This window comes from Dacryopinax primogenitus (genome assembly GCF_000292625.1).
Source record: "Dacryopinax primogenitus strain DJM-731 SS1 chromosome Unknown DACRYscaffold_4, whole genome shotgun sequence".
Taxonomy (NCBI): Eukaryota; Fungi; Basidiomycota; class Dacrymycetes; order Dacrymycetales; family Dacrymycetaceae; genus Dacryopinax; species Dacryopinax primogenitus.
The window spans coordinates 889,229-912,731 of NW_024467201.1; the positions used below are offsets into that span (position 1 = coordinate 889,229).

Genomic DNA, 23,503 nt, shown 5'->3' on the forward strand with positions numbered 1-23,503 from the left:
CTTTTATTGTATTCTCCGTTACCATATGCATATCTGGGAAACACGGAGAGGTTGGGTTGGGCGCACCAACGAATCTGACGCGTCTTTACTTCCGGCGACGCGAACGCGTCCAGCATTTCATCTTCATTCCAACCATCATACTGTCCGTCGCTTCTCAAATTCTGCACGATCATGTCGCTCACAGACTCGCCACCAACGCCGCACTTATCCTCACAAGATGATCTTGTTGACCTGAAGGATCTATCCCTGTCTGATCTCGCTGGGCCGGATACACCTCGGGCGCAGAAACCGTTCAGCTTGTTCGCTGAGACTCCGGATCAACCACCACGAGCTCAGGCTGCAGGGAGTGACCAGCCAGCTGCTTCAACCTCTCGCCTAATTGAGAAGAGCATTGCAGGGAAAAGCGGCTTGCAGGAAGAGATGGATGGTGAGGCCGAGAGGAGGACACGAGGGCCTCGGACGAATAGGGCCGAGAGGCTCGAGACGGAGCTGTTTGAGCTCAAGCAGCTTAATCAGGTCTTTTCCGACTATCTGACGTCGCTGGAGGCGGCAAAAGATCATAATTCTGTGAGTATTTTCTCTGTTTACTGTCGTGTGTGTGGCTGACAAGAAGTTGTATAGCGGCTAGCAGCACAGGTGGATCGTACGAACGCTTTACTCGACAAGTATGTCGCTATCCTCGGCCAGGCGCAACATACACAAGAGCTGGTGCTGAATCCTGAATGGCAAGGCGCTGAAGCTGTGAGTTCTCTTCCCAGTTATTTCACATCCATTCTCAATGAACTCCAGGATGAGCTCGCTATCCTCGAACAACGACAAAGAGAGCACGAGGAACGTGTACGCATTGCAAGGGAAGAAAAAGAGCGGAAAGAGCGTGAAGAACGCGAGAGACTCGCTAAAGCGGAGCGAGAAGAACAGGAACGCGAGGCGCGAGAGCGGAAGGAAGCGATGGGTTCCCGCGGCAGAGGTCGGGGCGTAAGTGGTGTAAGAGGAGTACGAGGGGTGCGGGGAACGAGGGGAACGACTACAACCACGGCTCCCAGGGGTCGGGGTGTCTCTTCTACCACTGGTGATGCGTCGAAACCTCGATCATCTATGATGCCACGGCCGTCCGTAGCTGCTGGCCGTGGCAGAGCTCGGCCCTAATGAACGGGCTCGTTTACATTTAGATCCTGGCTTTCGGAGGAACTTGTATCTCTAATTTGTACTTCGTTTGAGTAAGAATACTATTTCCATTCCCTTTCAATGATAGGCTACAGGAGAAGATGCGCATGTTATGAGTGTGGATGACATTGTCCGACATCTAGCTATGAGTACAGGAGGAAAGGGAAGAGAAAGAGTGTATCTTTTGAGAAGATCAAGGTCGCATGGCGATCATGTCCGAACCCGACCGGTCTTTCTCTGCCTGCCGGTCTGCCTCCTGTCTGTACTGCCTCGGCAGCAGGGTCATACCCGCCACATACGCGAGCGCGATAATCGCTACCCAAACCCCATAAAGGATAATGATCCCATGCGGGTAACTGCGTCCGGTAATAAGTGGCCACTGTTGAGTGAAACCAGCGTAGATGGTGTAGAAAGCAAGGGCGATGATCACGACACCCAGAACACCATGGGCATAGTTCTGCGGCGGGCGGGCAGACCAACCAGCCTTGGGCTTGAGGTAGTGGATGATAAAACCGAGGGTCCATTGGACGAAGGCAAGAACAAAGACAGCAACACCGGCACGCTGCCGATTCTGTAAGCAGGAGTAAGATTGTGAGAGCAGTGGCACTTACTGTGTGGTTGGTGTCCAAGTGCGGGACGTGACTATTGTTCACCAGATGAATTCCGTACCCAACCCCGGCCACCGCGAGGGGCAGAGCAATCCAGAAGTTGATGACCCAGTGGATGATGAACCATTGAGGGATAAACGTCCGTGCCAAGCGGGCGAAGAGTGAACCCAATGGCATGAGAATTCCGAAGGCGAGTGAGCATAGTACCGCATGAGTTACTATCATGGTATCAGCCGGTGTGAAAGGATTTTCGGTAAGCGTAGGGCCGCCGTTGTTGCTGTCATCGTCGCTGGCAACGGAAGTCGCCGAGGGTGCAGGTGGGAATGAGCTTGTCAATGATGGGGCTAAGGCGGACAGGGGCTTAGACAGATCAAGGGTGTATGTGCCTTGGTCGTAATGCTGAATGAGCTGCGCGTCCACTGCACTTGAAGGCGGTCTTGCGGAGGAAATGGACCATAACAGGTTCTGCTGAGTACTCTGATCCGACGGGATTGTGTAGGTGATGCGAGTCTCGCTCACACCAAGGGTGGTGAGTTGCTGAGAGAGCGTGGCGACACGAGGAGGATTGGCTTGCACGGTGGGCATGATGTAGTCGCTCGCCATCCGCTGTGACAAGGTCACGGTGCCGTCCGCGTTCGGCCACAAAACAACCAAAGGGGAACCCGGCATCTGGGTTCCGAAACCTGTTCCAATCCATCCTATCTGATCTGCACTTGAAGGAATAAGAACTTCGACTGTGGGGCAACCAAGTCAGAACCGAGAAAGAGCATTTCGGAGCACAACGTACAAGTTGTCGTGCTGCCATTCAAGATTGCAGTGATACAGAAATGCAAGTTGCACATAGAGTCGCCGGTCTGGGCCTGCACACCAGAAATAGCGAACGCTGCAAGTGCAGCCATTCTAGTAGCAGTAGAGAACCGCGTGGAGACCATTTTGTTCGCGAGCTGAAGACCCAAACAGAGATGGAAGAAGATAGGGAAGGGAAGGGGATACGGCTTCACAGGGGCTACTCTGCTTGTCCATTCCGCCTTGAGTATATAACATCCAGGCGACTAACCACCCAACTGCGCAAGAGAAAAACAAGAGTTTGCTTGGAGGCGCTGTTTCTGTGCCACGGACCGCCCAAGACAGCGTGGGGCGTTGCTGCGCAGACGGCCCTCAGGCGAATCCTGTTCCCAAAACATCAACATGATATGGTCATATTATGAAGGTGCTTAGGGAGAGTTACGACCAGGAGTTACGACCAGGGCCGACCGGTTCAGTGCTCGGTTTACGTTGCTTGGCATGGCAGGGAAACGGTGAATGTGGCGGGTCACCGGTGAGGCTGTGCATTACATCGCCTTGTTTGTCGTACGAGTTTTCTTGCATCAATAAGGTCGTTTCAATAGGGAATTTTGCTATTGGTCAGTGGATTTTGTTTCGGGCATGCGCCTGGTTCATTCAGTATCCATGATCGGGATGAGTGGAATTTTGTTCCCATAGCACGATAGCTGTGTTGTGCATGAGGAGATGGGGCTCGGGAACGAGCGGAGGAAACACCGCTCGTAGTCTGTTTATATAAGACGGCCCTGGGAAGATAAAACCAAACTGTGAATGTGTGTGGTGGTTGGATCACCCGATGTTGAAAGCGCAGTCGACAGTCCCTGGACCGTTATCATTTTGACCAAGACGTGATGGTGCATTGTTTAAAGCTTGAGTGCCGGGAACTCTTCGGCGCTATTTACTTGCCCCAAAACGGAAAATCGAAACAATTCCCCACTTGACACACGTATCCGTTTGACTTTCTGATTAATAGGATTGCGTGAGCGCATCGCCGGGTGCTAGAGCTGTACAACCTCCCACCCCTCCTTCTCGCCTATCGTGCTGTGCAGTCCTGCCCAGAGGGCTTCAACGATGGTAGACCCGTTCGCCAAGCCGAACACGAGGGTCGAGGCATAGAAGAAATTGGCATTCCCGGTACCGGCGTCAAGCCATAGATAGTGGAATAGGGGGAGGAGGAGGGCGGCGTGAAGATGCAGCAGTGCCGTGACCAGCGGATGGCGGAAGTCTGTCCGGATTAGAATGATGAACTGGGCTGGAATGTCACGACTTACGGGAATAGATTTCCGGAAATATACCGAGCAGGGAAATGTAGAGGCCAGCATCGGACAGAGTCGGGTATGACTTGAATGTCGAGATGATGCCTTGCAGAAGAAAGAAGGCAAACAGGGGATCATGTCTGTGCAGATCGGCCCTCTGATGTCAGCCGTGCATTGCAATACGGAATCCGACGGGGACGCACTGGAACTTCAGACACATTGGAGCAACATAGATGAGAGGGTGTAACTGCGGAGATGAACGCAGAAAATTGAATGAGTTATTTTTGGAAAGAAACGGAATATACGCACGGAAAAGGTGAGAAGAAAGAAGGGTCGGTATTGATCGAACATCTCCGTGAAAAAGTACCACCACAGACCGGGATTGGGAGTAAGATCGGGTAACATGACACTGTGCGGGTAATGGTCAGGGAGTGTATTTCTGGAAAAGACATCGGGAACGAACGTAGCACCCCATGTTTGGAGCACCCAACCCCAACTCCCAGCGACGAATCTGCTCGCCCCGGTCAACACCACCATATACAAAGCGAACTCGGCCACAATTCGCAGCGCGGTCTTGGGGCTATACTTTGGAAGGGGCACAGTGGGTTTCGGGCCGGCAAGCAAGATCATCACCAGCGGTGGGAGGAGCAAGATGGAGGGCAGAGATGAGAAGGAGAGCACGGCGAGGAGGATCAGTGAGGGGGAAACTTGTTGCAGTGCGGCGAAGCGAAGGGCAAGGAGCAAGAAAGCATTGTCGAGAGAAGACGAAGAAAGGGCTACGGTCGGAAGGAAGTTGTAAGGCTTGGAAAGATATCTAAGCTTTGAAGTCAGTCCTACTTGGGGCGACGTTGTTTGTAGGAGAAAGTACACACAGAGATGCCAGTAGTACCCCTCTTCCATCGTGCCCTCTAGGTGCTATCCGTGCCCTCCAGATCTCAGCCAGGCACCATGCAGCAATTCCGTCCGCTACTGTCCATAAAAGTGCGGAAACCAACGGTATTGGTGGGATGAGGGTGAAGAGGGCGAGGGTTAACGGAGACTAGACATTCATCAGCATGTAAAGATGGTGTATTGGACAGCGCGTACATGACGGAAGACACCACCATGGTACGGATCAATACCTTTCTGGAAAAACCAGATTCCTTCCTTTACTATGCAGCAGTGCGTCAGCATACGACCGCCGCGAACTCGTGCACTTTTAAACACGTACAACGCGTGAAGCTCGTCAATGGTGATGCTAGTTGATGGTCATCCCTTAGCCAGGGACTCAGCGGAGAGAGGATGAGTGAGAATCTCAAAAGTAGGAGCAGCGCTGGTATGAGAAGGGCTGGGCGGGCATACGCCGCCCCAGAGAGGCGCTTAGGCATGTACAGTAGCAAGCAGGCTAAGCAACAAGTTCAGGGACCGACAAGGACCTTGGATGACGACTCGTAATAGGCCAGGGTCCACGCGCATCGCTCTGATAGTCATGCTGCGCCTCCCCGGGCCCGAGAAAGACACTTTTATCTGCACATGCTGCGCCTGGTCTATTCTCAAATAGTTCACGTAAGGATGCGCTATTTCTGCGAAGCACTTAGGGCTCAAAAGGCCCGTACGTCGTGGGGTTCGTTCGGAGGCAGCGCAGTTTGGGGTGAACCCCAGGCGTTTGACTTGCCGTCTCCCACGCCCCGCATTCTTCGATGATGGTATATAACAATGCACTACAATGCCCTTAATCGTCCCCTTTGCGCAAGTCAATGCCCCCTCATATCCTGCGGGCATTGTCGCCCGCTGTTTGCATGGTCGCACTGCGTGATCCTCGAGGTCGGAAGTCGCGCCGGACTACACGCGAAAGCGGGCCGATGTAGTTCACCCATCGCCGGAGACATTCCATGCCGTCGTACGCTCCCACATAACAGCGTCATTTTCACTTCCCTTACACAGGATCTACTTACAGAACCCGATGGGCGTCTAGTGGATATGATTCCCCAAAGCTATAGAGAAATTCGGATGGAAAGATGTTGAGGAACGTTAACAGGGAAGGTAGTACTCGGGATGTCGGTTGAAAGGCGGAATCAAAAGTGCAGGCGGGCCCACGTGTTTTGGTGGGTTTGGACGCGCGCAACTTTGGAAGGGCCTCAGTCCCCCTAGGGGGCAAAGGCGACTCTGTGCTCGCGGACCAATTCACACACCCCTTGCCCGTCGTCCCTCCTCATCTTCCCCTCCTCCTCCCCCCATCATTCATCATCACCTTCTCCTCCCTCTTCCTTCTCCTCCTTTCTTTATCCGCGACGGCCACCTACCTTTTCTTTACCGTCTGCTCGGCGAAAGAACCCCTTTCTCCTTATCACTCTTTCCAATAAAGCACCCATACCGATCATATGGAAGCCCCAGACAGCTCAAACCTATCCCTCTCCATCCCGCTCAAGCAAGACACCACAAAGGAAGCCAGCATGAATACTACCGCCTCATCCTCCTCTTCGTCGCATAACCAGCCCACACCGCGCCCTGCCAACGCATCCGTTTCTGGGAACGGCCCTCGCCAACGTCCGGGCGCCTCCACCGCCGGACGGTCAACTGGTACCCAGCAGCACCAGCGAAAGTCCCCATGGTGGCACTCACTCGCTGCGATTATTCCCTGTATCCCTTCCCCGAAATCAAAACATGTCGAGCTGGATCTCCCGAGTGCTGGCGCTGGCACGAATAACCAGGAGTCCGTGCAGATGGTGGAAAAGGATCGATCGGGTGTCTCTAAGCAGGATACTCCGCCCAAAGTAGCAGGAGATGAAGCGCTCGTCCCTACCCCGACGATCAACGTCACATCAGGTGACAAGTCGCTGGATTCGCTCCCTTTGCCCCTTACTCCTCCCAGTAACCCTCCGTCTCGTCCACACACACCTCCCCCCAACAGCACCGTCATCATCCCCCCATCCCCCAAGGTTCTCCTCCCTCCCAGCGAGACAGGACTCGTCACATCTGGCGCAGTTCAGCCTCCAGGGTCGACTGGAAGGGAAGATAACCGTGATCCCAGCATACGTGAACACTCGATACGGGGAGGACGAAGACGGGCGCATCACGAGGGCGAGGACGAGCATGAGGAAGCAACTACTGCTAGCGAAGGGAGCAGTCCTGCTTTCACGGAGGATGAAGGTGGAGAAGGTGACGAAGAAGGGCATGAGATTGGTGAAGAGGAGGAGATGGAAGAGGAAGAGGACGAAGATGCACGGTTAATCAGGCAAGGAGGTGCAGGGATTCCGATAGGACCCGTAAGTGAACAACTGGTGCATATCTTGGCAACATCTGATGGCGTGCGATAATTAGGATGGTGTGGCAAGACCATTATTACCGCCCCTGGAGGCAAAGCTGGCTGGTCGCAAGTGCCTGGTGCTGGATCTAGATGAAACCCTGCTGCATAGCAGCTTCAAGGTACTTCTACTATACAGAGCGGATAGCTCAGGATCTGACAATCTATATAGATGATACCCCATGCCGATTATGTCGTCCCCGTTGAGATCGAATGGCAATGGCACAATGTGTACTGTATCAAGCGCCCAGGAGTTGACGCATTCCTACGGGAAATGGGCGACCACTACGAAGTCGTCGTTTTCACCGCATCCTTATCCAAGTATGCCGATCCCGTACTGGACAAGCTAGATGTAAACCGTGTCATCTCTCACCGCCTTTTCCGCGAAAGCTGCTACAACCACAAAGGCAACTACGTGAAGGACCTGTCTCGTCTCGGGCGACCAATCCAAGACATGATCATCCTCGATAACTCCCCGGCAAGCTACATCTTCCATCCGAACAATGCAGTGCCCGTGACGAGCTGGTTCAACGACCCGCACGACACTGAATTGACAGATCTGTGTCCGTTCTTGAAAGATATCAAGGATGTCGAAGATGTCCGTGGCGTGCTGGATGGGAACCTTGCATATTGATAAGCATCGGATGGCCGCAGTAGAAGGTTCGCGTGATATCGATGTGATGTATGCAGATAGCTAACTTGCATGCCTTCTAGTGACGATGATCTCTCAAAGCGCATATACCCCACATCTCCGGCCGTACCTGCTCTGTCACCCCTGTGTCCACCCAAAAATCGTCTACCAACATATTACCTCACGACCACCTTTTAGTCGCACTTTCCACTGTTTCATCGCATCCGCCACTTTCTGCCTTCCTCCATCTCCCTTCCCTTCAGGCAAGCCCACTCTGTTATATATATATGTTCGCTCATGACCCCATGCGCCCCTTTCCTCTCTTCCTCCAGCAATCGCCACTGTCCTTCATTGCAAGCACGCTTTCCCTCTCTCCAATCTCACTGCACCTCTTGCGCTCCCTCCACCTGCCCGCATTCGATACGTTCCCGGCCATTGTTGTTGTGTAGCCCCCTTCACACGCTTCGGTAGCAAACGGAGCTTTGGCTTGCTTGCTCTCGAGTGTGCTTTCCCTATCCCGCTTTCTCGTTACGTCAGATATACCTACATACATACCTCGCATGAAGCCCATGTCTGAATGCTGCAATTCATACTGATTCAAGCGCAAACTTATGGCACGAGAACGAGCATCACCACGTATTGTAGCTTCCCTGGATTTAGGGCTGTACACCGCCTTTCGTCCGTTTGTCCGACAATCAGTTGTGGCTAAATGACTTTGAATGGGCGCTCATACAATGAGGGCGGCTCTATTGGCCTCTCGGGGTTATCGGAGTGGAGCTCTGATACCCCGGAAAGTTAATTTTTGATTCCGGCTGTGATTCATAATGACCCTGAATGAGCCGCCCTTGTGCTAGCTAAGTTCTCCTCCAACTTGAAGTATTGTGAGCGCCTTCTCCCCGGCCCAGCCCTCTTTGCAGCACACAGAAGAACTATGGCTTTCTCAGGAGCACTCACGCTGACCGACTTGAACGACTTTATTAACCCCTCACAAGCATGCATCAAGCCTGTGGAACAGTTTAACAAGCCCGTTGCAGAGCCTGGGGCGGCTGCAACGCAGATCGAGGTCGATGCACAAGGTGGGTACTACGAGGTTGCCCAGGGAGCTGTGGGGAGTAGTGGGAGCAGGAAGAAACTTGAGACGGCCCAGATTAGTTTGAACGATTGTTTGGCTTGCAGGTGTGTGAATTGGTGGAAGGAAGGCTGGAGACGTACTGACCGAACTGCAGCGGTTGTATCACGTCTGCCGAATCGGTGCTCATCACATTACAATCCCATGAGGAAGTGCTGAACTTCCTCTCCACCAACCCTCCGTACTCTGCCCCCGGGCACCGAATACCCATTCTATCGATCTCTCCCCAATCTCTCGCCTCCCTTTCTGCCTCCCTCTCACCCTCGCCGCCGATCTCAGCCCATCTGCACCGCATTTCTCAGCTCGCCTCACAATTAGGTTTCTTCCGGACCTATGACACCACCTTTGCACGACATATTGCGCATCTTGAGCAAGCAGTCGAGTTCTCGGAGCGAGCTGAAGCAAAGCGGCAGGGTAATGGCGGAGAAGGGGCTGAGGAGCGCCTGCCTATGCTAGCAAGTGCGTGCCCGGGGTGGGTGTGCTATGCGGAGAAAACTCATGGGGAAATGTTGCCCTTCATGAGCCGAGTGAAGAGCCCGCAGCAGATCATGGGCACATTGGTGAAGGAGTGGCTGGGCAGTCAGTGGGGAGCAAGGTAGGGTGATTGTTCCCACAGCCCTGAATCCAATTCTAAGTCATTTTGCAGCCCGGAACAAATATATCACGTCACGGTTATGCCGTGCTACGACAAGAAACTTGAGGCATCAAGACAAGATTTTTACAACGAACAGTACTCGACACGGGACGTGGACTGTGTACTTACTACTGGGGAGCTGGCCCTACTCTTACGAGAGAAGGGATTCGATTTGTCCCAGCCTGCCCCCTCCGAATCATTCGCTGCGGATTACGAGATCCCTTCGTTTGTTCCCCATCCTGGATCGACCTCCGGCTCCTACCTCCATTCACTCATCCACTCCATCGTGACCTCGTCTTCCACCAAATTGGTACTAGAAACCTGTGCAGTGCGCGGCTCAGCCGACTACGTTGAATACACCCTCAAGCCAGCTCAGACTGAGGAAGCGGGCCCGTCCCAGCCCGTCTTTCGAGCAGCAACGTGCTACGGCTTCCGGAACCTGCAAAACCTCGTTCGAAAAGTAGCCCGAGACGCAGGCGTTGTGACGGGCAAGGGTGCATTGGGCCGCTTACCAGGCGCCACAGCGCGTCGACGCTTACGGCCTGGTGCGACCACCACAGAAGGTGACAATGCGTACGACTTTGTCGAAGTGATGGCCTGCCCAGGTGGATGTGTCAATGGTGGAGGACAGATGAAGCCCTCGGATGTGGTCAAATCAATTACAGACGAGGAAGGCTTCGTGCGTGATTGGACGAACGAAGGTGTCCAGCTGGACTCTCCCTCTCCTGCGCCAACACCGAATGGGGGTGCGAGTTCACGCTGGGGTGACAAAGCCTGGCTGAGGAGGACGGAGGAGGCCTATTGGACTGATGAGACGGGCTTGCCGACTCCTCCTCCATCACCGGACGAAGGATCGCCAGCCCTGCCCCATTGGCCCACTGGCTCGGAAAAGCATCGGAAGGCTGACGCGCTCGCCATGCGTGTGTTGGATGAGCTCTGTCATCCAGTGGACAAGGGGGACCGTGCAGGCTGGGCCAGTCGGATGGACGATGCGGCTGAGCGGAAGAGACGGAACGCATTTCGCACCCATTATAGGGCTGTTGAGAGTGAGGTTGTGGGATTGGCGGTGAAGTGGTAATTGGGGAAAGGGCATTGTACGGCCGTAAGACCGTTCGGGCAAGTTATCTGTTGCTGGAGCCGGTGAAATCGTATTTCTTTTTTCTAGGGTGAACGCTCACCCAATCACTCTTTGTTCCAGAAATGAGTTCGCTCCACGTGACTAAGTCAGGGACTCGTGTTCCTAGCCAACGGGCGCTCATCAGCCGTCACCACCCTCTGCATCCTCACCTGGAAAGGCGAATCGTTATCCGCGCAACTGCTATTCATTTCTTTGATGACAAACTCACAGACATATTTCTCCTCGTATCTATCAAAGAACCGAAATATGGGTCTCCTTGTCTCCTGCCGTCACATCTCCATCGCTTGCCTGGTCTTCCGCACGCCGCGTGTTCTTCCGCAAACCGCGTGCTCTTCCGCCAGCCGCATGGTCTTCCGCAAACCGCCTTCTGACCAACAATCATCAAGCCGTATCCCGCAATGCCGTCGATTGAAGTCAAAGAATACAATCGGATCTATGCTTTCTGGTTTACGGTTACTATCCTTGCAGGAATGGACGAGCGCTCTAGAAAAGAGTTTGAGCTGTCTTTGACGCGACTTCGAGTCTGGGAGAGACAATGACGCAAAAAAAATGCATAAGGCTGCTGCATCTTTTGCGATGCACTTCCGTTGAAGATGCACAGTGAGACGACAATTTTTTTGGGCGGGAACTCTATCTTCACAACGGTATAGCTGCGTACAATGATGGTGGCTTGCTTTGTATCTGGCCTTCTGCCGCGCTCTCCACGTAGCTCTCTATCCTCTCACTTCTCTGTCCAAGTACAACCAAGGTGGATGGCTAAGGCATCTAGCGGTCTTTTGCCCTCCTATGCTCCGTGATATGGAAACTTGGTTGCTGTCTATGGTGCTGCACCTGTTCCTTGGTCCACCTCCTGTTTTTTTCCCTGAGTCTCTCTTGCCGTTTGAGACGTATTTAAACCCCTCCGGCCATCGACGAAACGGACAACAAATCATACCCAATATACCCCAACAATCCGCTGCCTTTGTGAGAGCATGGACTCGCACACTCTTTTCCGTGACCTCAGGAATGACCTGATCGCCGCTTTCCTCGAGTTTATAGGAACTGTGAGTGTCCCGCCTGCCCACCATGGTCAACATTTTTATTTATTTATCATTTCTGTAGATCGTGTTTCTCGTCATTGGCATGGGCGGCATACAAGCCGCATCAATGTCTTCCGTGACTGGGGGTGCCGTGCCGGTCAATCCAGTGCCGTCAGTCGAACACCTGGTCTACATCGCCGCCTCCATGGGACTTGGGTTGCTGGTGTCAGGTATGAGCTCTATTCTGTCTATTAATCCCGCACTGAGGCTCTCTAGCCTGGCTCTTCTTTCGCGTCACAGGTGGCGTTTTCAACCCGGCAGTTTCGACCGCCCTTCTACTTGTCGGCGCCATCGGTCCCATTCGCTTCATCCTTTACTGCCTGGCCCAGATCTTGGGGGCCATCGCTGCCTCTGCTATTCTACTCGGGCTGCTCCCTGGACAGTTGAACGTTACACCCTCCTTAGGGCCGAACGTGAACACTGCACAGGGGGTATTTATCGAGATGTTCCTTACTAGTTTCTTGGTACTTGCCGTCCTGATGTCTGTCTTTGTGTGTGCAAAATGCGATGTGCTGACTGTATGACAGGCTAGCAGTCGAAAAAGATCGTAGTACGGCGTTTGCTCCGATCGGAATCGGCATGACGCTCTTCGCTTGCCACTTGTTCGGAGTAGTGTACACCGGAGCGGGAATGAACGCTGCCCGAGTTTTTGGCCCGGCCGTCGTGTCGGGCTTTAATTCGGATCACTGGGTGGTAGGTCTTCCATGTTGGTGATGTCTCATATCAACCGCTCAGAAGTCGACAGTACTGGCTCGGTCCATTTTTGGGATCCCTACTTGCGACTTCTCTTTATGCGTTCTTGAAACATATCGAGTACTGGAAACTCAACCCAGGGCAAGATGTTGACGATTTCGTGAGTCTTCCCTTTCTCCTGTACTGCTGTGGACACTTAAGCTAGTTAGGATCAATCGCCACCTGACCCTGTTGCTCGCGTGTGGGCTATAAATTGGAAAGGATTATGGGACAGCGACGGCTCTTACCACATCACTTCTGAGCTAACACACGGCCCTCTCATTCTCACCCAGTCGAACATGGGAAATGGGAAAAGGCGTACACCTTCCACGTTGGCTAATAGCGACAGTAGCGAGGTTGTGGAGAAACATGCGGGTCGTGTCGAAGAGGTTTAAATCAAGAAATCACTGCAGGACAGGACAGTTTATATACACAACTCCATTCGTATTGCTTGTAAAATGTTATGGATCTACGTTCTCGTACTGCCCCGGTCACATGACCACCCAGGGACGTGGTCCTCACTGACCACCGCTCGACTTGCTCGCGACCACCGTCTTGCTGTGCATTATTCTCCTCTGACAATCTCTAGGGCAATATGGCAGGGATTGTGGTTGATCTCTTGACATTGCTGCAAAAATTGCTGTGCGCACCTCAGGCGCCGCAAGACCAACAGCAGCAGCAGGGAGCGTGGCAACAGCAACAACAGCAGTACGGGCCGCAAGGGCAATGGGGGCCGCCTCAGCAGCAGCAGCAGCAGCAGCAGCAGCAGCAGCAGCAATACTATCCTACCACCCAACAGCCTCAGTGGCAGCCACCGCCTCAACAGCAGCAACAATGGCCGACACCTGCAGAAGGTAAATGGCAACAGGGACCACCTCAGCAGCAGCAGTCAGGGCTTCAACCTCAGCCCCAGCAAGGGCACTCCCCTTCTCCTCAGCCGCACGGGCATTCACCATCTCCACGTCCGCATGGGCATTCACCTGCTCCTGGAGCTTATGGGCACTCACCATCTCCACGCCCTTATGGGCCGATAATGAACGGCGACATGCAACATGCTGAGGACCCGCACTATGCAGCTCTACGTGCACAGGCGAACGAAGAGGGGGACAAGATGTCGGCATGCTTTGATCGAGCACACGAGACATACGAGAGTGGGGATGGGGCAGCAGCGAAGCAACTGAGCAATGAGGGACGCGCACATAAGGAGAAAATGGAGCAACTGAACAGGGAGGCAGCCGACTGGATCTTCGCAGGTACGGTCCTCTCGGACATTTGACATGGCTAGTGACTAACAGTAAGCTGCAGCGAATAACTCCTCTTCTCCACCTGGAACCATCGATCTTCATGGCCTTTATGTACAGGAGGCCATCGAACGGACGGAATTGGCTCTCCAGGCTGCCCAATCCCGGGGCGGTTCTAACCTTCGCGTCATTGTCGGCAAGGGACTGCATTCTAAGAACCACGTCGCCAAGATCAAGCCCGCGATCGAGCAACTAATGGCAAAGTCCGTACAACTCGCTGCTAATCTTAAGGCTTTACCTGACCAACACGTCGCAGATACTCGTTCGCAGCCGAACTCGATTCCCAGAACGAGGGTGTGCTGGTTGTGCACTTGGGCGGCGAGGCTCAAGGTCGACGAGGCATGGACGCAGATGAAGTCACCCGGCGGCTCAACAGCGACGAAAAATGTGTCATTATGTAAGAATCATGTATTTGTTGGTGCCGCCGGCTCGGTCGCATGGGGCATTGGACACACCTTGGGACTGGTAATTGTCCGCGTTCCAGAACCTACATTTGTAGCACGTATTCTTGACGTATTCTTAGACAACCTTCGGCGTAATGCGATGACCTTGATAACCTCAACTGTTTCCCGCCCTCCTACGAGCCGCGTCACCTCTCTGATATCCGGACATGCCGAGACCATGGCATCCACTATCACGACCAATGTTCCGCTACCTCCTCATGGTCCGGCAACTTGGTCCACGTTGACGGAGGGGCCCGGGAGGGTCGTGTACTTTCTCATGGGCAAACTCTGTGAGGGTCATTATTACTCTGGACGGATGGCACCTGATGCTGCTGCGGAGTATGGGTCTCCAGCCGGCATATAAGGTGCTCATACCCCCTCCAAATAATTTCAGATAACAAGCTCATCGAAGTGCAACATCTGCAACTGCGATCCAGCTGATCCAACATCATTTCACCTTCGCCATAAGCAAGTCTCGAAATGGCACTATTCCACAAGTTGCTCCGCCGCCTCTGTTCACCCATGACGAACGACGACGTCCCGCAGCAAACGGGTGCACCAGACTCCCAGAACAAGACCGGCGAGGAGGGCGATGCCCAGCCGAAGGAAGTGAGGGACACTACGCATTATCCTCCGGTGCAAGCGACCGAGGCCCCAGAGGGACAGGGCATGCTGGGGATGGGAAATATCAAAGGTGAGAGCCTTGCGAAATGCCTCCTGCAGTGATGGGCATCATTGATGGACGTCATGTAATAGTCCCAGTTGGTGACACAATGCCAGTCATTCCACGTCCACGGATCAGCTGAGGAGGAGGGGCATGTGGATATGCTGGAAGGCATGAGGGCTGTTGTGCAAGCTGTACATTTTTTTTGGCCAGAGCCGTTGTAATTGCATGTCGACATCACGATTATACGCGCGAACTAGGAATGCCAACACCTCCGAACAGAACAACACCGCCAGTGAGCGCTGGCATTGTCAAGTATATTGGCTTCGGAAGATATTCACAGTGCCGAATGGGTCGTTATATGAAGACGGTATCCTTAGCGGCCTCGGAATTGTGGAATAAAACATGCCTATGGGTAGCAAAAAATTACTATGATACCCAAGAAAACTAAATCGCGATTTGTCGTCGTGCACGGCCTAAATCCCATCCGCAAACTTGACTTTTTCCTTCTTCCGCTTTTTCTTCTTCGGTTCTCCCTCTCCCCCTTCCTCGCCCCCCACCCTCTGTCTCTCCTGCTCTAACGCCGCCTCCCCCCTCAACCTGGTCAACCCCGCAAACCCATCTTCCTCTTCTTCTTCTTCCTCCTCGTCCCGTGGAACGTCCGCGTCCACCAAGATAGACCCAACCGTAGGCTCAGTTGGGTCATATTCCGAGTCACTCGAGGGGGTGGCAGGGCGCGGTGGAGGCTGAAGGGATTTCAGAGGGAGAGAATCTTCCGAGGGGAGGTTGGCAGGGTTAAGAGGGTCAGTAAGGAGGGATCCCGTGAGCGAGAGCATCTGGTTTGCTATTGTCATTCTTGAAGAGCGTCAGAACCAGAGCATCAGAGGAAGATTCAGCTACTCTCACCCAACAACAGTGAAATCCACAGTCTTGTTCTCTCCGCCTAGCGGCTCCCCACTCATCCTCGTCTTCCACCACCCGCTGTCCGTGCTCTCTGCTCCCTCCTCTCCCTCCGCACCAGTACCAGCAACGTACTCCCACACCCCTTCATCCAGTCCCCACTTCGGGATGCTGCAGTTCCACGTTCGCTCTAGGATGAGCCCAATGTGATCCGGGCCGCAGAGGGAGACGGAGCCGCGCAGGCGCATGCCGATCCTCGGTCGCCAGACGAGAGCAACGAACGACACGTTCGCAGCGGAAAAGGGGGAATCAGCAATAAGAAGAGCGGTAGGGCAGAGAAACTGGAGCTGGGTGTGTGCGAGGAGGATGCCTTCCAGTGTTGGGGAGTATCTAGACGGCGTCAGAGCCAGTGTGTTGAACAAAGGAAGAAGCGCACCTCATTACCAGGGCATCGAGCATCTCCTCAGCACCCTTCTTGGGGTTGTTCGCAAATTTTGGTGGAATGGAAAGTGTCATCCGTGCATGTAGCCGTACAAACGGCTGGTCCAGCGGCCCATTCTCATTGCACAATACCGTTTGGGACGCGTGTTTGGAGTGTTTGGACTTGCTGTGTTTCTTTTGCTTGTGTTTTGTTGGAGATCCTGGAAGAATAGACGTTGATGCCTGCGACTGGGACTGTTCGATATCGACGTGCTTGCGTTTTTTGGTCGAGACGGGTGTCGACATTGTGGAAGAATGATGTTGAAAGAGTGTACAAAGAGTATTGATAAAAAGTGAAAATTACGATGCGGGCCGATGCAGCTCGGAGCCGAGCAACCAGGGTCTGCTCCGTGTTGGATTGACGTCACGCTTCTTCTGTAGTTAGTACGACCATGTCCGGATACTACAACGATTTCATTGCTAACCTAGGCCGTTTCGCATCACTTTTCTCTTCGAATGTCAACAAATCTAATGATACGCGTTATGCATCCTCTTATGGCCCGTTCAAACCGACGTATCTGCCACTCCTGCATAGACCGAGGAATAACGAGGAGGCGCAATACCTGTACAACCACATCCGTACAGTCGCATGGTGCGCTCTTTTTCAGAGAGTACGAAATAAGGTATTGACAAGGGAAAAGGTACATGGATGCCCTCCCCTTTCTCTCCCAAGTCGGACTCCCCTTCCATATCGGAGTAGACGACATCGTTTCCCTGTTCCCACTCTGGGGCGACCTGCTCGGCTCCCTTCTCGCCCTCTACCAGATCTTCCTTTCCTGGGTATTTGGTATCCCCCCAGCTACCCTCATCTGGATGGGTATCAACGTCCTCATTGATCTACTTGTCGGCCTCGTGTCCGTGATCGGGGACTTGGTAGACATGCTTTGGAAGGCGAACCTGAGGAACTTGGACTTGTTGGAGAAATGGCTGCTGGAGGACGAGGCGGCGCAACGGTGGACAGTGGGGATTACGCCGAAGGATGAGTTCCTTCCTCGAGCGGCTCGGGCGGGGAGGCGTGCAAACAGAGGCGCCGGTCCATGTGAGCCTTATTCCTATTTCGAGAGCAAAGACTGACTACCCTGCCACGTAGATCGTGCCCCTCCAAGGACAGAACGCATGAGGAAAGGTCAATATATGCCCGAAGACATCGACTAATGATACTATATGTCTGTCTGTGTCAGTATACAAGGTAGATTATCAGCTCGCGTGCCTAATCTCGCACCCGCATGTTCGAACAAGCCCGGAATGCCTCAATGTCATACTAGTCCTCTGCCATCAACCATGCTGCAAACTCGTCCAGCCGCTGCTTCTCGGCTTCGTCCACTTCCTTAGTGATGTCGTCACCCGTACGCTTGAACCGCTGTCGTCCGGTGTAGAGTTCCGCGAGTACCCGTCGCTTGTCGAAGTACCTGCCGTTCATTTTCTGCGCAGTGTGTCAGTTTGGAAGGCAAGGCAGGAGGGGGGACGCACGAGGACGCATGCTTGGGCGCTCACGGGATCTCGAAACTTGACCGTCATCACTCCCTCCGGCTCTTTCTACAAGCGCGATGGTCAATCACGAGGGAGTAGGTACGGATGAAGGACGTACATCATATAGAATAACATTTGTAACCTGCCCCAAAGCCTCGCATTCTTCTCGTACATCCTCCTTCAGGTCCAGCAACAGGGATGGGTCGCTAGCGAGCTGGTCGAGAGTAAACATATGCTTCAATACGACGACCCGAGATTCGAGCGGTGCAGGTAGGGGCTCTTTCTTCTCCAGCTGAGGTCCAAAGCCGTCTTCGTCGTCCCATTCGGCGATCCTCCTGCCCATATGAGGGACCAACTCCGGCGCAAGAAGCAAAAGACGCACCCTTCCATGCGCTTCAACCTTCTGCTCGCTTTGCTTTTGTCGACTACCTTCCGCTCCACCTTCGCCTCCCTCTTGTTCTTCCACTTGTCGTTATCATAGTTTGGAAGCTCGACGCGCATGCTCCCACCCTCGCCGATGCGCAGTTCCGCTTCGTCCAGCATGGTGATCGCGAGGGTCACGCTCTCCTCTTTGAAGTACACCACTAGCGCTGTACCATTAAACAGCCCCTCCTCATCCGCATACATCTTCACTTTCGGCTCTCCCTCATCTTCTTCTTCCAATACCCCAAACTTGCCGAACCGATCGATGATCTCGTCTTTTGTCGCGTCCAGCGGGATGCTAGACACGTACACCGCCGTGTTCTTTCCCCGCTTCGGCTCGGGCTTGGTCTTCTTCGCTGGAGGGAGGGGAGTCGTGTTCCCAGAAGTATAGTCCACTTGCTCCTTCTTCCGTTTCTTCTTCTCCCTAGCGAGCACAGGAGCGGCAGGCGCGCTCTCATCCACCCCTTGAACGGAATACGCCGCCTGTTGAGCCCTTACGAGATCTTCATCAATCTACGCATGACGTGGTAAGCCACCCCCTCTGCTCCATAAAACAAAATACGAACAAAGCACTCACTACAGGCACCCAATTGCGCTTCTTTGCATCCCACTCCATCTCCGTCCCTTCCTCATCGTCGTCCTCGAAACGCCATGTCCCGGTGACTCGGTCCATGTACACCCGGGGGTCTTGCACGAATCCTGGCTCGCCGAGCTGCGTTGGGTCCGCAGGACGGGCCGAGGAGCGATTGGATGCCGCTGCTGAGGGATGGGGTGACATATCAGTGCGCGAGGCAGGAGCAGGCATTCCTGGTGGTGGGGAAGGTAGATGGCGAGCAGTGAGCGACTCGGAGATAGGGCTCAGTTGAACAGGTCGCCCGTTCGCCTCCGAACACAGCCACCAAATCACATTCTCGCTGAGCGCAGAAGAAGCTGGCGTGCAACTTTTGGGCAGACGCAAGCACTCGGCAGTTCCGGCCTGCTCTGCTCTGCACTCTTCTTGCTCACCCAAATCTCCTGCACTCGTCTGTTTGAAACTCTTGACATAGCATTTATTTACATCGCCATAATATCCTAATGGTGATTCCCCCGGTCTCTGGCAGTCTGGCAGTATACACACGCTAAAGAAGAGCTAGTCATTACCTAGAGCTATCATTCAGATTGTCATCACCGGGTCCGGAATTTTGGGCAAGGCGTTCTACGAGGCAGGCAGACAGGCGATGAAAAGTGGGTTCAGCTTCCGCTTTTCAGATTGAGAGTTAGCAGTGTGATTTGGGTTTGGGGCTGGTTGGAGAGGGCTGTGGGGCTGGTTGGAGAGGGCTGGATGAGAAGAGCAATGCAGAGACTTGGGGCAGTTTTCCTTCTGGAACCGAGGACATGCAAGGGATATTCTCGGGATTATACAATGGGTGGGCGGTCGGCAGAGGCGCAGTGATACGTTGGAATTTTGAGATCTGGGCCCCTGTCAATACTCGCATTTCCTGCTTCATCCGCTTCTAGGGGGCCTTGTCGCTGACAGCTTTTCATCCAGATGCCCAATACCGACCAGCCTCCATATTAGGGAACGAAGTTGCCGGCGTAGCAGGCGCAAACACTGGTTCCGCCACGGACGTGCTTACACGACAACACAGAATGACGCTGGATGAGGCGCACCTAATCCTCAACACCAAAAAGGGCGACGTGATGCCCAGCGTATTACAAGTGCGCGCTATTTTTGCTAACTGTATAAGATGTCGGGCTGATCAAAATGATGGTAGAAATACGAACATTTGTTCAAGGTCAACGCCCCTCCTGCACCACCAGAAGCAGGCAAACCACATCCAAAAGTACCCCCACCGTACTCGCATTATCTACAGTCCAAGGTCGTTCGTGCGAAGGAGCGCATCGAGGCAGAGCTGAATGCACCGAAGGACGCGCCTGGCGGACCTGCCCCACCGGGAAGCTCGAGTCCGGCAAGCGCTGGCCCGACCGCCGCGGGGGAAGCACCCCCACCCGGAGCATCATCTTAGCGGTCTTAATCATGCGGAGAAGGCCAGGGTATTTGATGGTAGGATGGGGAAGTGTGGTCAGCTGGATGCGACTTCTGTCTTTCTCTTTCGGACAGAAGAAGCATGGGAGCGCGCGACGAAGTGTTGGTGGATAAGATAAGTGAAGGACCTCTGGGTGAATGATCGTCGCAACGTGCTGCCAGCGGCGTGTTTAGGTGTTTAGACGTAGGAGTGAGGGTTGTCCAACGGGAATAAAGCGGGAGTGCCCGTAGATAGATGAGATGACATACCCGTGACGATGCGGGATGGGCTCGGTCAGTTAGCACTTCTTTGGATGTCAGAAGGTGTGTGTTGTATGGTTAATGGACCCCAACTCAGTATGTATACTCTGCGTAATCCGGGTGATGGACGTGTGATCTCTCATTTACGTGTGGGAAGCCAACGACGGGGCGAGTAATACCCGACCGCTGTCCACCCATCCGAGGCAAACTCTGATCTGTCCAAAACGTTACTTTCTATCAGTGGTAAAGCTGTGCGATCTGACTAGATGCAATGCGAGTATGTACCACATAGTTTCGTGTGTTTATCGTAGGGGTAGACCCTTGACAACGTTCTCAGGGTTATAAAGTGGAGTGGCTTTTTCTAACTATTAGTCCACTCTGTCATAGAATACGGACGGCGGGAAAGGACAGGACCCTAGATCGCTCTCAGACCCATCCTTCCAGCGAGACCCAGCCTCCCAATTATTATTTTATTTTTAATTAGTAATCCAGTTTAAGCTCCACTTTAATTTTATTTTTTGCATCCGTGTGCTTGTTATCTGTTGCTTAGGAACCAGAACTCCAACAAAGGTTTTCCTTGACATAATATGTAATCCACTTAGACATAATATCAACTTTTTGAACTGCCTTTTTACAATATCTACTGTATTTACATGGTAGCACATTTTTTGACCTTCTCATCTGCAAACATTTATATCTTCTTCAATATTTCTCCATTCTAATCCTATCATTCCATAAATGCATGGGCAACAACATAAGCATATCAATTCAAGGCATCCAAAAAACATATGATCTAGTTCCCTACTTCTCCACACTGGCAGTCTTCTTGCTACAGAGATATGCCTTCAATCCTGGTCCCATCAATTTTGCTCCAGGCAATCTCTTCACCCCCTCACATTGTCCTGGTCCTTCCAACTGCCCCTTCCCTTTCTTCGAACCAGTCTTCCCCTTCCCCTTCCCTGGACCTCCTGCAGGATTCTTTTGGGTAGCAGTGCTTGAGCATTTAGCACTGCTAGACCCTCCTGGCTGCCTCAAGTCCACAGTCACCAGGTTGACCACCATGGCATCAGCATCTGGTGTTGCTCGATCAGGGTTGTATTTGGTCTTCCCAGAGTTTGCTGGCAATAGGCTGTGTGGTGCTTTGTCCTCTTTTGAAGGCTCTTCCTCAATCCAAGCAGTATCTTGAACAGGGGACTCAGGAGGTGGTGAAAGTGATGAAGCATCCCCATCATCTTCCTCCACCTCCTCAGCGTCCACAATCCACCCAATGGAACAAGTAGGCTGAGGCTGAAGGCAGGGCTGTTTTTCATTGAAGTTGACTTCAATTTTGAGTACATGCCATTTCTCATCCCAGGGGTTTGGATAAGCTGCCCAAACCCCATTCTGTCCATTCTGGAATTTCAGCATAACTTGCCCCTTCTTGCAGTCCTTCCTTGTGCAGCAAAACCATTGACCACATTTAGCTTCCTTCCCTTTTTGAGCTCCCTTCCATTGCATGATCCAATGGCAGGTGGGACAGAATTGATCGAGCAGATTTCCATTCCAATTCTTCTGAGGAGCACCAGTTGTGATTTGCATGGTTTTGTATTCCCCAAACCAGTAGAGATCATAATCATGCTCAATGCACAGTTCCTTGTCATAAGCACACATGACAGCATCCTTGAAGGTTCTGTGGTCAAGGAAGCAATGGCAGAGGAATGGGAGGAGGAAATGCTTGGTCAAATGGTGGGGTTCAAGTTTTGGCACTGTGAATGCAATGATATTGTGCCAAAGGTGCCTGAGCCAAAGTCAGCCCATACAACTCACAATTCCTCAAATTCCTTACCCAGCCTGCTTGATTTTCCCCCCTCCCTTTGTCACTGTGGCTGTGCAGGCAAGCAACATGCAACATATGCTCTTGCACTCTGAACAAGGCATCAGGTCCCCAAAGAGGAAGGCCATCAACTATTCCATTGATTAGTTCCATCCCATCAGTAGCTCTTCCCATACTTACATCCATCAGATTGCCCCATTCTCTGTCCATACCAGGTAAGCATAGCTGCAAGTTGCCTTCCTTCATATCTAAATGTGTATCCACAATGCACAGAATGTGGAAGTCTTCTCCATGCCTAGTAATCCATCAATATACTTTTCATCTTCCAACAAAGACACTACTCTACCTTGCCTTCATGCCTGCCAGACAATTTGCAATGTCCTCCTTGAGGAACCAAGTTGTGTCCATGGAGACCACTGCTTTGGCTGGGCTGTTTCCCACCTGCCACCTCATTCCCAGGTAGGATAATTTGATGTTGACCCAGTTGAACATTTCCATCTGTTCACCATCAGTCAAACATCTCAATACCTATGCAGACACACCTTTCTATTGTTCAGGAACATCCCCCCTAGATGTGCTTTGGCAGCTTGAGATGAAAAGGCGCTGATGCTGAATCCATCCTCCTCCTTCCAATGAACAAAGAGTGCCATGATAGGCCACAGCTTAGCAGACCCCCTTGCCCAAGCCTCTGAACTCCCCCAAATTTTGTACTTATTCTCCTTAGTACATTATACTCAATCCATGAAAAAAAACTCACAGGCCGAACTTCTTTTCTTGCTGCATAACAGGGCACACATTGGATGCCTCCCAGTTTCTCAATCTCTGTCTGTCCAATTCTTGCACAACCTTCCCCATGAGAGGAGTTAATGCAGAAGTCCTTGCCACACTCAATGCATGAGGTCATGCATGATGGGCAAATATTCCGGCACACTCCACACAACTGGAAGGACGTCAGTTTGTCATGCTGTGTCAGGGCACCAGCTCATTGCTTGGTCAAGAGACATGACTAAGCCTTTATGACATGGAAGTAGCTGGTATACCTTGGCATGTGCTGGAACCTGCTGGAAGGATTGGATGGTCAGGTGACCTGCTGTGCATGGCTGTGCATGACCTCATATGACCTCATCCTTGGTCATATGACCTGATCACCTGACTAGGCTGAGTAAGCAAGATGTTCTAGCAGGTTCCACCACAGAGGTATAAATATAAGGCCTACTCTGCCTGGGGACTGTCTCTTCAGACTTGGTCTCTTAGGATCATCCACAGG

General features: G+C 52.7%; 11 protein-coding genes across 11 annotated transcripts; 7 read left to right on the forward strand and 4 right to left on the reverse strand.

Moving 5' to 3' along the window:
• Positions 1-171: 171 nt before the first annotated feature.
• On the forward strand, positions 172-1,146 carry DACRYDRAFT_105327 (uncharacterized protein; the record flags this gene model as incomplete). The annotated part of the gene is made up of 3 exons (XM_040768076.1): positions 172-567; positions 622-741; positions 790-1,146. The coding sequence occupies 3 exons, from the start codon at positions 172-174 to the stop codon at positions 1,144-1,146; spliced, it is 873 nt and encodes a 290-aa protein (XP_040631158.1).
• A 211-nt stretch (positions 1,147-1,357) lies between these two features.
• Positions 1,358-2,671, reverse strand: DACRYDRAFT_105328 (CBD9-like protein; the record flags this gene model as incomplete). The annotated part of the gene is made up of 3 exons (XM_040768077.1): positions 1,358-1,726; positions 1,776-2,506; positions 2,560-2,671. 3 exons carry the CDS (start codon positions 2,669-2,671, stop codon positions 1,358-1,360), a joined length of 1,212 nt encoding a protein of 403 aa, XP_040631159.1.
• Positions 2,672-3,592: 921 nt separating this feature from the next.
• On the reverse strand, positions 3,593-5,243 carry DACRYDRAFT_76636 (PIG-U-domain-containing protein; the record flags this gene model as incomplete). The annotated part of the gene is made up of 8 exons (XM_040776215.1): positions 5,061-5,243; positions 4,937-5,001; positions 4,723-4,889; positions 4,314-4,664; positions 4,160-4,259; positions 4,054-4,097; positions 3,866-3,990; positions 3,593-3,819 (listed from the first exon to the last, which is right to left on the reverse strand). The coding sequence occupies exons 1-8, from the start codon at positions 5,215-5,217 to the stop codon at positions 3,593-3,595; spliced, it is 1,236 nt and encodes a 411-aa protein (XP_040631160.1). The 5' UTR covers positions 5,218-5,243.
• Positions 5,244-7,162: 1,919 nt separating this feature from the next.
• Positions 7,163-7,767, forward strand: DACRYDRAFT_48427 (NLI interacting factor; the record flags this gene model as incomplete). Its single annotated transcript, XM_040774833.1, has 2 exons — positions 7,163-7,255; positions 7,306-7,767. Coding segments are annotated over 2 exons (555 nt in total), but the record flags the coding sequence as incomplete, so codon positions are not given.
• Positions 7,768-8,656: 889 nt separating this feature from the next.
• Positions 8,657-10,703, forward strand: DACRYDRAFT_63935 (iron hydrogenase). Its single transcript, XM_040775745.1, has 3 exons — positions 8,657-8,940; positions 8,991-9,488; positions 9,540-10,703. The coding sequence occupies exons 1-3, from the start codon at positions 8,696-8,698 to the stop codon at positions 10,603-10,605; spliced, it is 1,809 nt and encodes a 602-aa protein (XP_040631162.1). The 5' UTR covers positions 8,657-8,695; the 3' UTR covers positions 10,606-10,703.
• Positions 10,704-11,636: 933 nt separating this feature from the next.
• Positions 11,637-12,894, forward strand: DACRYDRAFT_76641 (aquaporin-like protein; the record flags this gene model as incomplete). Its single annotated transcript, XM_040776216.1, has 6 exons — positions 11,637-11,708; positions 11,767-11,914; positions 11,961-12,225; positions 12,272-12,437; positions 12,490-12,597; positions 12,647-12,894. The coding sequence occupies 6 exons, from the start codon at positions 11,637-11,639 to the stop codon at positions 12,869-12,871; spliced, it is 984 nt and encodes a 327-aa protein (XP_040631163.1). The 3' UTR covers positions 12,872-12,894.
• A 321-nt stretch (positions 12,895-13,215) lies between these two features.
• Positions 13,216-14,335, forward strand: DACRYDRAFT_63939 (DUF1771-domain-containing protein). The gene is made up of 3 exons (XM_040775746.1): positions 13,216-13,729; positions 13,782-13,980; positions 14,034-14,335. Exons 1-3 carry the CDS (start codon positions 13,510-13,512, stop codon positions 14,176-14,178), a joined length of 564 nt encoding a protein of 187 aa, XP_040631164.1. The 5' UTR covers positions 13,216-13,509; the 3' UTR covers positions 14,179-14,335.
• A 272-nt stretch (positions 14,336-14,607) lies between these two features.
• Positions 14,608-15,286, forward strand: DACRYDRAFT_20852 (uncharacterized protein). Its single transcript, XM_040772111.1, has 2 exons — positions 14,608-14,914; positions 14,977-15,286. Exons 1-2 carry the CDS (start codon positions 14,701-14,703, stop codon positions 15,024-15,026), a joined length of 264 nt encoding a protein of 87 aa, XP_040631165.1. The 5' UTR covers positions 14,608-14,700; the 3' UTR covers positions 15,027-15,286.
• A 377-nt stretch (positions 15,287-15,663) lies between these two features.
• On the reverse strand, positions 15,664-16,330 carry DACRYDRAFT_40340 (uncharacterized protein; the record flags this gene model as incomplete). The annotated part of the gene is made up of 3 exons (XM_040774477.1): positions 15,664-15,739; positions 15,791-16,174; positions 16,221-16,330. Coding segments are annotated over 3 exons (570 nt in total), but the record flags the coding sequence as incomplete, so codon positions are not given.
• Positions 16,331-16,794: 464 nt separating this feature from the next.
• On the reverse strand, positions 16,795-18,935 carry DACRYDRAFT_76651 (splicing factor u2af-associated protein 2; the record flags this gene model as incomplete). Its single annotated transcript, XM_040776217.1, has 7 exons — positions 16,795-16,856; positions 16,906-17,303; positions 17,355-17,687; positions 17,735-17,800; positions 17,853-18,069; positions 18,117-18,670; positions 18,735-18,935. 5 exons carry the CDS (start codon positions 18,933-18,935, stop codon positions 17,526-17,528), a joined length of 1,200 nt encoding a protein of 399 aa, XP_040631167.1. The 3' UTR covers positions 16,795-16,856; positions 16,906-17,303; positions 17,355-17,525.
• Positions 18,936-19,116: 181 nt separating this feature from the next.
• On the forward strand, positions 19,117-20,499 carry DACRYDRAFT_20854 (uncharacterized protein). Its single transcript, XM_040772112.1, has 4 exons — positions 19,117-19,234; positions 19,291-19,381; positions 19,686-19,855; positions 19,912-20,499. Exons 1-4 carry the CDS (start codon positions 19,232-19,234, stop codon positions 20,161-20,163), a joined length of 516 nt encoding a protein of 171 aa, XP_040631168.1. The 5' UTR covers positions 19,117-19,231; the 3' UTR covers positions 20,164-20,499.
• The last annotated feature ends 3,004 nt before the right edge of the window (positions 20,500-23,503 follow it).